General features: G+C 43.4%; 1 protein-coding gene across 20 annotated transcripts in view; it reads left to right on the forward strand.

The window, feature by feature from the left end:
- Positions 1-12,648, forward strand: part of BMAL1 (basic helix-loop-helix ARNT like 1) — a gene marked incomplete at its 5' end in the record, with an annotated part of 100,961 nt that overhangs the window by 76,897 nt on the left and 11,416 nt on the right. For 15 of the 20 annotated variants that reach the window (XM_081264215.1, XM_081264213.1, XM_081264214.1 and 12 more), the window contains 5 exons: positions 3,283-3,375; positions 4,339-4,456; positions 6,918-7,067; positions 9,917-10,163; positions 11,209-11,315. In XM_081264215.1, the coding sequence (XP_081120341.1) occupies positions 3,283-3,375; positions 4,339-4,456; positions 6,918-7,067; positions 9,917-10,163; positions 11,209-11,315 (715 nt within the window). The remainder of the gene's footprint in view (positions 1-3,282; positions 3,376-4,338; positions 4,457-6,917; positions 7,068-9,916; positions 10,164-11,208; positions 11,316-12,648) is intronic. The other 5 variants (XM_081264217.1, XM_081264202.1, XM_081264200.1 and 2 more) reach the window with 1 other exon arrangement.

Here is a 12,648-nt window from a genome sequence, read left to right on the forward strand (position 1 = left end):
GGTTGGGGAGGCTTTAGACTGTCTTTCCTTTTTATCAGGAAAGGATATGCCTTCCCAGACATTTTCATGTCTAGAAATATGTCACTTGGTCACCCCTAGCTGTAGGGCAGGGTGCAGACAGAAGCAAGTATACAGATTTCCTACCATACATGATGAAGCTTAGCAGAGAGAAGGACATGGGAGCAGGAACTGACCCCCCAAAAGTATCTGCCATAACACTGTCCAAAGCCACATCCATTTGTTAGATTTCCCTGCACGAGTGGCTCACATGACCCAGCTCATCACTTAGGCTGATGTCTGGTTGGCCTGAGGTTGAGTGGTATCATAGAAGTCACCTTATTACTGCCACATTTTGGGCAGCTTCGATACTGCTCCTTCCTAGTTCTCTTGTACATGAAATAATGTTAGGTGAGGCTTTTTACATCTTGTACAGATGCAGTTTGTGTCTGAACTTAGGACTTCTCTTTTATCTCTGTTGCATTCTATTTTTTGGATGGCTATACTATACTATCCAGCTTGTCATTAACAACCCTTTGAATCTTTATGTGACATGTGGTCTGCTAGGCATGCCTCTGTGCCCTTAATGCTCTTTTATTCACCAATTCGGCAAGCATTTTTTTTTTTTTTTGTATCTTTGCTGGTTATATGGTCCCGTGCCAGGAACATCCAAATCAGTGGGGCTTCAGGTGGGGCTCAGGTTTCCTGGCAAGTGAGTGATGGTCCTTTGGCTACTACTCCCAGGACAGTTATTCAGATATCCAACTCGCCCCTACCTCCTCGTCCTTTCCATAAAGCTTTGTTCTCAGAGAGGTTCTCACTGAAGTAAAAGTTAAACTAGGTCTGAGCATCTCTGGAGCTGCTGTCCAGGCTGCCTTCATATACATATGACCTGTGCAGTCACCTAGGGCCCCTGCTTGCTTGAATGCTCTGTTGTCCACCTTGAAAAGCTTGATTTTTGAACAAGGATATCTGCATTTTCATTTTGTATTGGACCCCTCAAATTACGTCACTGGCTCCGATTAGCATATTAAGAATTTGAAAATTTTTAGGGCAAAAAAAATGTGTGTGTGTGTGTGTGTGTGTGTGTGTGTGTGTGTGTGTGTGTGTAATGTTCCTTTTGAAATGTCACATTTAATAATTTTTTGTTGCTGCTTTTAAAAATAATTTCCTATCAGATGCCTGCATTGATCAGGGTCTAGAACAAGGATTATACTCCTATTCAAGCTGAGCTCCTCCTTGGACTTGTTCTTCTACTCCTCTGTTTCGTACAGCTCATGGGCTCTGTCTTCCCTGGTGAAGCTTGTTTCACCTCGATGGCACATATCAGTGGCTGTGAAATACTGTCCAACCCCTTAACACTTAACACTTCCAGGTGTCCAGTAGCCAGAAATTTACTCCATAGAAAGCAGACTCCACTCAAGTGATCTCAGACCAGGCCATTAGTCAGCAGGTAGTAGACTTCTACTAGTGCCAATCTGACTAACCACTCTCTTTATCTAGTGCTTTCAAAATTTCTTTTAAAAACTGTCATGGTCAGTCAGCCTGATCAGCTTATAATGTCTAGACACTCTACGAAAATGAGGCAGACGCTACCAGGACCTCTGTGCCACTTACTCACTAGTATCATGTTCCCCAAGAAGGAGCCTGCCCTGACTGTCCTTGTGGACTTTGGTGCTAATAGTGTTCTCCCAACCCCTGCTCTTCAGCTGTCCCCTAGGGCTCAGCTCCTGCACCTGGGGTCTGTTTGCTAGAGTGCCGCAGAGTGGGACTGCGTGGAGCCTCCCCTGCATGGACTGCCGTCACTGGCCTTCACAACCCACTCACTCTCCCCTGGATATATTGAAATCCTCTTTGCTGGTGCCTTAGTTCAGGCCTGACTGCCCAGTATTCCCACCAGGATGTCTCAGTCACCTTTTTCCCAGACCCCTTTTGTATCAAATAACCACATCCGTGAAAGCCCTTTTCCTATGAGATATCAGATTGTCTGCAAGATGAATAAGGAAGTTATGAGGGCCCTATTTTTTGACAGAATGAGGCTTCCAGCAGATGGTGCTTGGAAAGTTACTTCCCCTTTACTATCATCCTTTGCCCCTGGGTCAGCTTAGGGACCTGACTTAGGGAAGGATCCTCCCCAAAGTCCTCTGGCTGCGTGGCCTGCCAGGCTCTCCTGGCAGTAATGATTCTGTTTCCCTTTCACTCCCTCCTTCTAGCCCACACCGTTCTTTTACCTTCTGGAGCATGAATTCATTTCCTAGTTCTTTGAATTAAACTACATCCCAAAGGCCCTTTTGTAGAAAAGAGAACAGCATTTCTCTAGATTCTTGTAAAGAACTGACTGAAGACTTGTGAATAACGTAAGCAAGGAACCCACTGTGCATTAGGAGAGCAGAGTCTTAAGGGCAAGGGTGTGACAGAGTAGGAAGCACTCTCCTTGTCACCAGAAGACCCTTGCACACACAGACGGAATAGCCTATGCTCTCGGGCACTATAGCTTTGGCATCCACCTGCATTAGTCACTCTGCCAAACATCCCATCTCCGTACCTGTCTTTGTTGGCATCATAGATTTTTACCTGCATTTAAGCTGAAGAAAGAGTAAGAAGAACCTAATAGGAATTTTTTTCTTTTTTTGTCTCACTTTGAATACAAATGGCCCAGCTCTGGCTTGAGGAATAATATTTGAGGGCAGTAGTTTCCAACCCTGTGTACATTTGAATCATGGGATGAGGGTTAAAAAAATACCAGTGACCTAGTCTTTTGCCAGAACATCAGCCTAAAAATGAAAACAAAACCACTACTCCCAATGTTGAGAACCACAGTTCTGGAGAGCTCCCAGTCACTAAAGGTGTTTAAGTTGAGGGCAGATGGTGGCTGAGCCACTGGAGAGGGGATTCTGATCTCAGAGAGTCCTTGCAATCTCAGGTTCTATAGTTCTCCATAGAGTTGTTATAATTGGAGCAATGGAACATAATTTATCTGAACATAATTTATCGTTCAATAAAGAGGAAATTCTTAAGCCATGTTCTGTTTTGAAACATAATTTAGTTTAATTGAATTTTTCCTTAAAATCATTAGATGACAATATATTCGACTTGCAGAGAATCATATTATCCTCATAAAGTCTTTATTTTTAAGCATCCTGTTCTTAGGATACCAGTGACACAATCAGTGAGGGTTCCTGTGTTTTGGACAGTTAGAAAACAAATCCTTGATTTGCGATCAAAGTGAGTACAAAATGTGTATCCTAAAGTATGATAAATTGATTATCCATTTCTCCTGATTAGGCAGCAGATGGATTTTTGTTTGTCGTAGGATGTGACCGAGGGAAGATACTCTTTGTCTCAGAGTCTGTCTTCAAGATCCTCAACTATAGCCAGGTATTGTTCACACTTCTTCCAGAAATTTCTCAAATTCTTAACAGAAAAATAGATTTAAACTTACTTACCCCAGCAGAAGGGCTGACACTGATCTGATCAACGGCTTTATAGCTTTCTTATTATAGCAAAATAAATATCCCACAACTGTATACTAGGGTGGGGAGCAAGGCTATCTGTCAAGAGAGAAAGGCAGGTAATTTGATACCTAAGAATAAGAAACTTGGAAATCCACCCCATGTGTGTTTGCGATGATGTGAAGCTCTGCTAAGCTTCAGCTTCCTCTAAAAATTAACTATAATAAACCATACTTTTTACGGTTGTTTGTATGATCAAATAAGAGTAACATATGGAAGCTTCTAGAACCAAGCTTTTCACCTTTTATGTCCTCAGAACTTCTGTTCATTCTTCCATTCACTCATTCACCACTGGTATTTGTATGGAATCTCCATAGGCAGAATTGAATAAAAATGGCATTTAAATAAATTTAGATTTATGTAAATTCACTTTTTCCAAGATGTTTTGTTCTTTCTAGTCTTAGAGCACAGGTATGGAGGAAGTTTTATTATTTCTGTTAATACATAAGGTGACTGAGGCATAAGGTGACCTGACTTGCTTAAAAACAGAGACTTAATATCAGAGCTGGTATCAGAGCCCACAGCCTCCATTCTTCCTTCTGACATTTTACAGAGAACTTGAAAATAAGTGAAAAGAATATACACAGCCAGAAGATTCTTGCCTCAGAGGAGCATGAATTGTTTATATAATTGAACCTTTTCCCTCATAGGTTATCAAAATCAGCCTCCTGATGCTAATATATTTTCATGCTCATATAGGAAATATTTGAGATTCTCATGCTTAAAAATACAAAATAACGACAGAAGATGTACAGACGTTGAGCACGTGCTGCTTCACTTATATTCCACCTGCAGTTGACTTGTTATTTTTAACATTTCATCCCCACAGAACGATCTGATTGGTCAGAGTTTGTTTGACTACCTGCACCCTAAAGATATCGCCAAAGTCAAGGAGCAGCTCTCCTCCTCTGACACAGCACCCCGGGAGCGGCTCATAGATGCAAAAAGTGAGTCGAGGGGAGTAGGTGAGGCCTCAGCAGCGGCTCCTGGGACCACCGAGCCCCCAGCAAGCAGGGAGATGTGTGTGGTGGCCTCCCCATACCCTTCCTACCTTGATGCCCTTTTCCTCAGTTACAGCTGCCATCTGCAGCTAAATGGAATTATCTATGTTCTTTTGGGGGTTTTTTTGGTGGTGTTTTTTTTTTAAATTTTACATAAAGAAGAAAAAAGTTCAATGTCCAAATTCTTTAGAAGAGCTTTGTCTTGATTCTTTTAGTCTCCCCCCCCACACACACACAGTCTAGAAGTTCCCAATTACATGCTCCTGAATTTAAAGTGCTCACAACACTTTCATTTGTTCTCCCAGAACAAATTGCCTCTGTATATCTGAATTGCACACATGCAGTCTCAGAAGATACAAGTAAGAAAACTCCCAGTGTAAATGTGATGTTTCTTTGGCCCAAATGATTCCTCACCGGGTTGGCTCCTCCTCCTGGTTTTCTTTTCACAGCAGGAGAACCATCACTCATATTGTCTCCTGTTTCCCACTCCTGTACCCTGTCCTGCGCCTCCTGTGCTAGGCCCCAGGAGCTCTTTCCTACTGATCCCACTATAGCTAAAGAACGTGGACTCTGAAAGCTGGCTTACTGCTAGGTGCACATCCTGGCTCTGCTACTCACTGGCTTTGAGAAAGCTACTTAACTTCTCTGTGCCTGTTTCCTCATCTGCAAAATAGTACCTATTTCAATAATTGAATTGTTGCAAGAAGTCAATATGTTAATATACTCCATAAAGAATGTGGGTCAATCCACAGCACACAGCAAGTATGATAACAGTACTGGATTCACCATGGTCCACTGAAGTCATGGTCTAACTAGGTTCCTGCTTCCAAGTTCTTCACATTAATCCCTGAGGGAAATACCACCAGAGGAATTACCTTTAAAACATTCTTTTCATTAAGGCACACTTTTTCCTGAAAGTAAAATATAGTCCCTGGTACCCATTGCCCTTTATAGACTGGCCTTGGCCTCTTTTTAGTGACCTAAGGAGAACAAGATGGTATTTTGTCCTAGCCTTTGAGGCTTTTACCATATAGTCAGCATACAGCACCCTGTGTCATAGGTGCAGCCATAGAAATAGCACCAGGTGTCAAGAGCAGGATGAGTCATGCTCATGTGGGTGTGAGGACAGGCATCACTGAGTAGATGACAGCTGAGGTGGATCTGTAAAGATTTAGTATTTGCCAGGTGATGAAGGAGGAAGAGAGTAGAGAAAACCATCTGTGGACAGGTTTAGAGGTGTAGAGTCTCATGGCTTGCTCAGTGCCTCTGGATCAAATGTGGAGGAAGGGGACACAGTGAAGGACTTGAGCTGGGTGGGACAGATCAGGGAGGGAGCAACATGGGGATAAGAGAGGAGGGAAGAATTGCCCGGAGGAGTCTGGGCAGCAGCCACTCCTCCCTCTGATTGCTCCTATGCTGGCTATGGGATGCTCTTCCTGCCTATGAGATTTGCAGCCCCCACCTTCTGTACTGCTCAGCCCTTTGCATTGTAAGGAGGCTGTACATCAGAGCACCCCAGGAGCACCCAACCTGGTCAGACCAATTGAATTTGTTTGGTCTGGAAGAGTCCGGCCCAATAGAAGCAAAATGCAATTACAAACAGAAACTGCATGTGATTTTATATTTCCTGATAGCTACATTTAAAAAAAGTAAAACTGAATGTAAAATTAATTTTAATAATGTATTTCATGTAACCCAACAAATCCAAAATGTCACTTTGACATGCAATAATTACAAAAAATTAATAAGTTCTTTTACTTTTTTTGGTATTTTTTTGTGTGTTTCACACTCATAGTACTTCTTTCCTCAGTTCTGAAAAGCCATAAGGACATGCTCAACAGCCACATGCAGCTAGTGGCTACAGCACAGGACAGCACAGGTCTAGAATGGGATCCAAGAATCTATGTCAAAAGAGCATCTAAGGGATTGTGGCCTACAGCCAGGTCGAGAATTTTAGGGAACCCCATTTCTTCCTTTCCATGCTGATATCTAAACCTTGCCCACCCTTCAGGTCCCAGCTGGAGTTCTTCCTCTGGGAAACACAGGCTGTCCTTGCCATTTACTCGGCATAATAATACGCTGTTGTCACTGTTCTCTTCTTGGTGCACTTCCATTTCCCCTTCTCATTTGTGAGCTGCTGTTGGAGAGGAATGCTATGCAGTATTTCTTTTTAATCCTCCAGAGCATCTAAGCCATTTGTCCACTAGTGCTTTCTACATGATCTTTGAATATTTCCCGATTAATAACACAGGGATCTTTACTGCATTTTTTGGAGGTCTGAGCTGGGAGAAGTGTTCTTTTTGCCTTACAGGGAGACAGTAAAGAAACAGATTGTTCAAGGTCACGTTCCCCCTCCTGACAGGCAGCACTACTCTCAGTTCATCACATTTTGTGTGTTGATTTGCAGCTGGACTTCCAGTTAAAACAGATATAACCCCTGGGCCGTCTCGATTATGTTCTGGAGCACGACGTTCTTTCTTCTGTAGGATGAAGTGTAACAGGCCTTCAGTGAAGGTCGAAGACAAGGACTTTCCCTCCACCTGTTCAAAGAAAAAAGGTACAATTTGACAGTTCTTTAAGATCCTGGGAGGAGGTTTGCTTTCTGCAGTGGAGCCCTCTGCAGAGTGCTAGTTCAGTGGTTCCTCATAGCCAAGTCTGCACCCAGGCCCTGCTGTCCCTCCACAGCATAAGGGATGTGGGGAGCAGGGGACAGAGCCACAAGGCCCCCACATGTTGCCACAGTGACAAAGATTTGTGGAGAGGCTTCCTCTGTTGAAATTCTGTTTATTATAATGTGGTTGGGAAAGAATACCATAAGCCACAATTCTAACTGCCTTCTAAGCAATCCACGAACTTCACAGTGACCTCTATGCTGCTAAATGCAGTGAACACTTTTATTTATTTTATTTTATTTTATTTTTTTTTTTTTGCAATCACACAAGAGTCTTTATTGCAAGCTTGAGCCTGGACTCACAACCATTTACTATGCAGCGGTCCCAGGGAGTGAGTCCTGGTCCTTTGTTCAGTGAGGATTTATAGGTTTTTTGGGGGGTTACTCTATGCGTCACAACATCACACAGCAAATCCTTCACACCGCAGGAAAATCAAACAACAACTCTTAACATTGATTAGCACATTCACTGGGGGAACAAGTTGGGTAGGGGTGATTGGTAGTGAATACTTTTCATTGCTCTTCCTTGTTGCCAGGAGTTCTCTTCCCCAGCATTCCATGAAACTACTTTCTTCTCAACCCCATCCTCTGCCACTCCAGCTCTCTTCCTGGCTCCTCCCCTCTAACCTGGGGCTTCTTTCCTCAGTCTACACTGATCCACCAGTAATATCGCCCACTCCCTTAGGTTTGTTTTTTTGTTTTGTTTTGTTTTTTGGTTTTGGTCTGGCACTGAGGATTGAACCCAGGAGTGTTCTATCACTGGGCTACACCCCCAGCCCTTTTTAATTTGAGACATGCTTTCAATAAGTTGCCCAGGCTGGCCTTTAACTTGTGATCCTCCTGCCTAGTTTCCCAAGTAGGTGGTATTACAGGCCTGCACCACTGCACCCAGCCCCTCCCTTAGCTTTAAGTGCCATTTACATGCCAATATTTTCCAAGTTTACATTTCTAGCCCAGGCTTTTCTTTTTAACTCCAGATTTTTTAAAAAATGATTTTTAGTAGTGGATGGATATTTATTTATTTATACGCAGTGCTGAGAATCAAACCCAGAGCCTCACGCATGCCCAGCGCTCTACCCCTGGGCTACAACCCCAGCCCTGAACTCCAGATTTATAAATTAATGGTGGAGTGAATGTATCTGCTTTGATATCTCAGGGGCTTTTCAAACATGATACATGCCAAAGTAGCCACTGAGCTGCCTCCTTTAATGTAAATGGCACCAGTCAGCTATTCAGGCTAGAGGCTGGGAAGAAGCCTTACTCCTCCCACCACCCACTCCTCATTAGTTACAAGGTCCTGCCACAATGGTCTCATCTGCAGAAGTTACCTGCAGTGTTTAGCCATCTCCATGCACCACTATCACTCAGGTCAGGCTACCCTCAGCTGTCACCAAGCATGATGCGGTAGGCTCTGTGGGTTTTCCGCACCTCCATAAAGCTACCAGGATGACCTATTTTAAATAAAATGTTTTTATCAGTTACCTGCTTAAAACCCTTTATTGTTTCCCTGGCTTTTAAAGAAAATTTCAAAATATTTAACATGAGCACACAACCCTGCCACTATTGCCTACATTTAAGCCCTGCTGCCTGCCTTTGATACCTCAGCTCCTTCTGGACAAGGCCTCTGCCCATGCTGTCACTTGGATTGAAATTCCTTTCCCCTCACCCCCGACAGTCCCCTTCACCTTCTTACTCTGGCCTCAGTCCACCTTCTGCCTTCTCATGGCCTCCCACAGGCTTTCTTTCTAGTGCTTTCTTAGAGTTGCAGTTCTATAGCTACTTGTGTGATTATGTGTTTAAAAGTCTGCCTCCCCGATTCAACTGTCAGCTCCACTGGGTGTTTCTTGTGGGTTTTCCACTCTGTTCTAGTAGCCAGCACACATGCTTGTTGAACTCTCCTTGTCAGTTTGTTTGGCGTTGAAGTCCACGGGTGCTTCAACTGAATCAACGAATGACATCAGCAACAACCCAATCCAGAAAAGTGGGAGCCAGTCTTATTTTCTTTTATGCCTGATATTCATGCCAAATCCTACAGCTCTCAGAAATCTCTCCTGCTTCCCCCATGCTGCCATCATTCAGTTCTTGTCATCTCTTGCCACTGGCTTCTGAACCAGCTGTCCATACTTCTGGTTTCCACTCTGTTCCCATTCATCCATCACCCTCTAAGTATCCAAGCCATAATTTGACTTTGCTATTTTCCCACTTGAACACCTTTGGAAGTTCACCATTCGCTGTCTGAAAAATAAATAACACATTTATTTGTTAGCAAACAATCCAAGACCCTCGTAATCTGCTCCCAACCTGCTTCTCAGCTCTACCCCCAAGAACCTTCCTTTTCATTTCAGCCACCTGGAAATCTTGGCCATTTCTTATATAGGGTATGTCTCTGTGCCTTTGTACATTCTCTAAACTTTGCACATTCTAGTCCCTTAGCCACTGCTATTTCTTCAGTAGCCTCCTATATTGATTTTTCTGGGAGCTTTCCTCTCCTCACATAGATTGAGGTATTGCTTCCTCCATATATGGAAAGCCCTTGGTGATAACTGGCTCTACTAAACATATATGACACTGGCTTTAGTCTATTGGCCTCATTCACCGGAGGCTCACTTCTGAAGGATGAGGCCTTTTTTTAAACTTTTGGATTCCTTAACTACATCCTACCTCACCCTCCACTGCTTGTGTGCCTCCATGACCCAGACCCAGCACTGATGCTAACCAAGGATTTTGCTTTCCAGCAGATCGAAAAAGCTTCTGTACAATCCACAGCACAGGCTATTTGAAAAGCTGGCCACCCACAAAAATGGGGTTGGATGAAGACAATGAACCAGACAACGAGGGCTGTAACCTCAGCTGCCTTGTCGCAATTGGACGACTGCATTCTCATGTGGTTCCCCAACCAGTGAACGGGGAAATCAGGGTGAAATCCATGGAGTACGTTTCTCGGCATGCAATAGATGGGAAATTTGTCTTTGTAGACCAGAGGTAAGGGTCTGCATATCACCCCTGAGCAATGATGGCAGAGGATTATGAACCCTGAGTTGAAAAGCAAAGAAGACTGGGCTGTCAGCTAGCTTTCCCAAGAATAATACTAAAATTGAGATTCATTAAGATATTAAAAATAGAGATTTTCTTTGTCATTCTTTGATAAACAGTTTAGTGGGGAGATTTGACATCCAAAGCCAAAGAAGAATAGTAGACCTACTATCTAAATCTGTGAAATACTCCAGGATCATTACTTTGATTGAAATGTAAAGCCTGGAAACAATTATGTAGTCCTGAGCTCTCTAATACAGTAGTCATTAGACATGGTAGCCCCATATGGCTATTTAAATTTGAACCTAATCAATTAAAATGAAAAATTCAGTTCCTCAGGCTCCTAGTCACATAAGTACTTGATAGCCACATGTGGCTAATGGCACATAGAACGTGTCTATCATCACAGAAAGTCCTATTGAACAACATTGAAATAATCCAGCCTCCTTGTTTTATAAGTAAAGAACTGAGGTCCAGACTGAGAATCAGCCTGCTGCCAGACTCAGCTAAGAACCCGAAGTACTATAATTCCCTGCTCCTTGCTGCCTCCCTTAAGAATATTTGCAAGGTAATAATTTTTCTGACCACTAGAGATAGCCACAAAATGCTTGAAAAGGCTCTTATGGGCCCAGCTGCTAGAGCTTTTGGAGTTTGGACTCCTGATTTTTAAAAATAGGCAGTAAAAATGAGAAGTTTGCACTTGTGTTTAGATTTCTACCACATTTTTACCTAATTAATATGGTCACCATCTAAAAAATATCTTAAAATTTCATTTCTTGTGATGCTAGTCCCCTTGAAAGTCTTCTTTGCTTGGTTCTGATTAAATCCAGAAGCAAGAAGACACACATCAGCCCTCAGAAACCCACTTGGCTTTTTTGGCTCCAGCTTTGACCTTGCTCCCGCAGGCAGGGTTCATTCATTGAAAACTTGCTATTGGCTGTCTAAATGGCTTTTTATTCTTAAAAAAAAAAAAAAATCCCTAATTCTCTTTTAGGGCAACAGCTATTCTGGCATATTTACCACAAGAACTCCTAGGCACATCATGTTATGAATATTTTCATCAAGATGACATAGGACATCTTGCAGAATGTCATAGGCAAGGTAAGCTTGGCTATAAAAAGGCCATAAGTGTCCCACTACTTCAAGCTTAGTCCATATGATCTCCCAGAGAACTCTGCCCCCAATGATGTGGGAGTCAGCCTCCCAGCCCAGAGGGGCCCAGGACTCTTCAGGCCTAAGCATCTCTAAGGACAGGAGACTGATGTCCCAGGCACCATTTTTCCCCTTGCAGAATCCCTGTCCCTGACGGTATGACACTTTCCTCTACATAGGCCATGGCAGTCTCTGGAAGGGTTTACACAGATCCAGAAGAGATTTAGTATGCCCTGACGGATCTGGTTCCTTTCCATGCAGGCCTGCATAGTGTCCTGTGTTTTCCCTCTTGTCTAATGGTGTGTCCATATGTGTGGCCTTCTGAGAAACCAACATTGACTCCTTCCTTTACTGTCTCCACCAGATCTGTCCATTCAGTTCAGACATGCATTTCCAAAGACTACTTTTTACCACCCCCACTGCTGTGACCCTGGTTTAAGCACTTGTGCCCACCTAAGGACCTGTGATAGACTCCTAACACATCTCCTCTTCCTTCTCACCTCCAATCCATTTTCCATAGTTGTCCCCACTTATCCTCAGATAGTTTGAGCCCAATAATGTCACACATTGCTGCTTAAAACCCTCTTGCCTTTAGACTCAGGCTCAAAGGCCTTTGTTAGGCATTTGAAGTTAAGACTTCCCACCTTCTGGCCTCCACCCAGCTCCCCAGCTCCACTCCCCATCCATGCCTGTGGGGGGCATACCTCAGCTACATTCCCCCTCTTGAAGGCGCCCACCAGACCCTGACACTCCAGAGGCCCTGCTGTGTTTTTCCTCCTTCCTCGTCTTGGCAAACGGATTCACCCTTCAAGACTCTGATTTCAATTCCTCTGTGTAGCCTTTGCTCACTTCCTCTCTTGAGGGCAGAAGTCATAGCCTCTGCTCTCTAGTGCCTATGTAGGAAAGGTACTCATGACATATTTGTTACATAAAAGAAAGAGGTTTGACTAGGTTAGTGGCCTCTATCAAGTAAGGTTTTCCTAAAATTGAGCTAAGTGCTGTACTCCCTAGGGCTTTATGATGAGAATGGATCTTTTGGATGGTGCATTCTCACTTGTTGATGTTCATATTAGAGTTGATTCCAGTATTCTCTAGAGCCTTAATTTCAGAGATTTTGGGAAAAGAGTGATAGATGAGCAAGTTGAAAGGCTCTGAGACTCTCAGAAACAACCTGTTCTCTGAAGTGTTGACCACTGGCTCTCTTGGCTTATTAAAGTGATGGTGTCGAGCCCGAGTCCCTTTTTTAATTTGGTATTGGGTGTCCTGTTTAATATGCTGGGTT

This window comes from Spermophilus citellus (genome assembly GCF_964194105.1).
Source record: "Spermophilus citellus genome assembly, chromosome: 2".
NCBI lineage: Eukaryota > Metazoa > Chordata > Mammalia > Rodentia > Sciuridae > Spermophilus > Spermophilus citellus.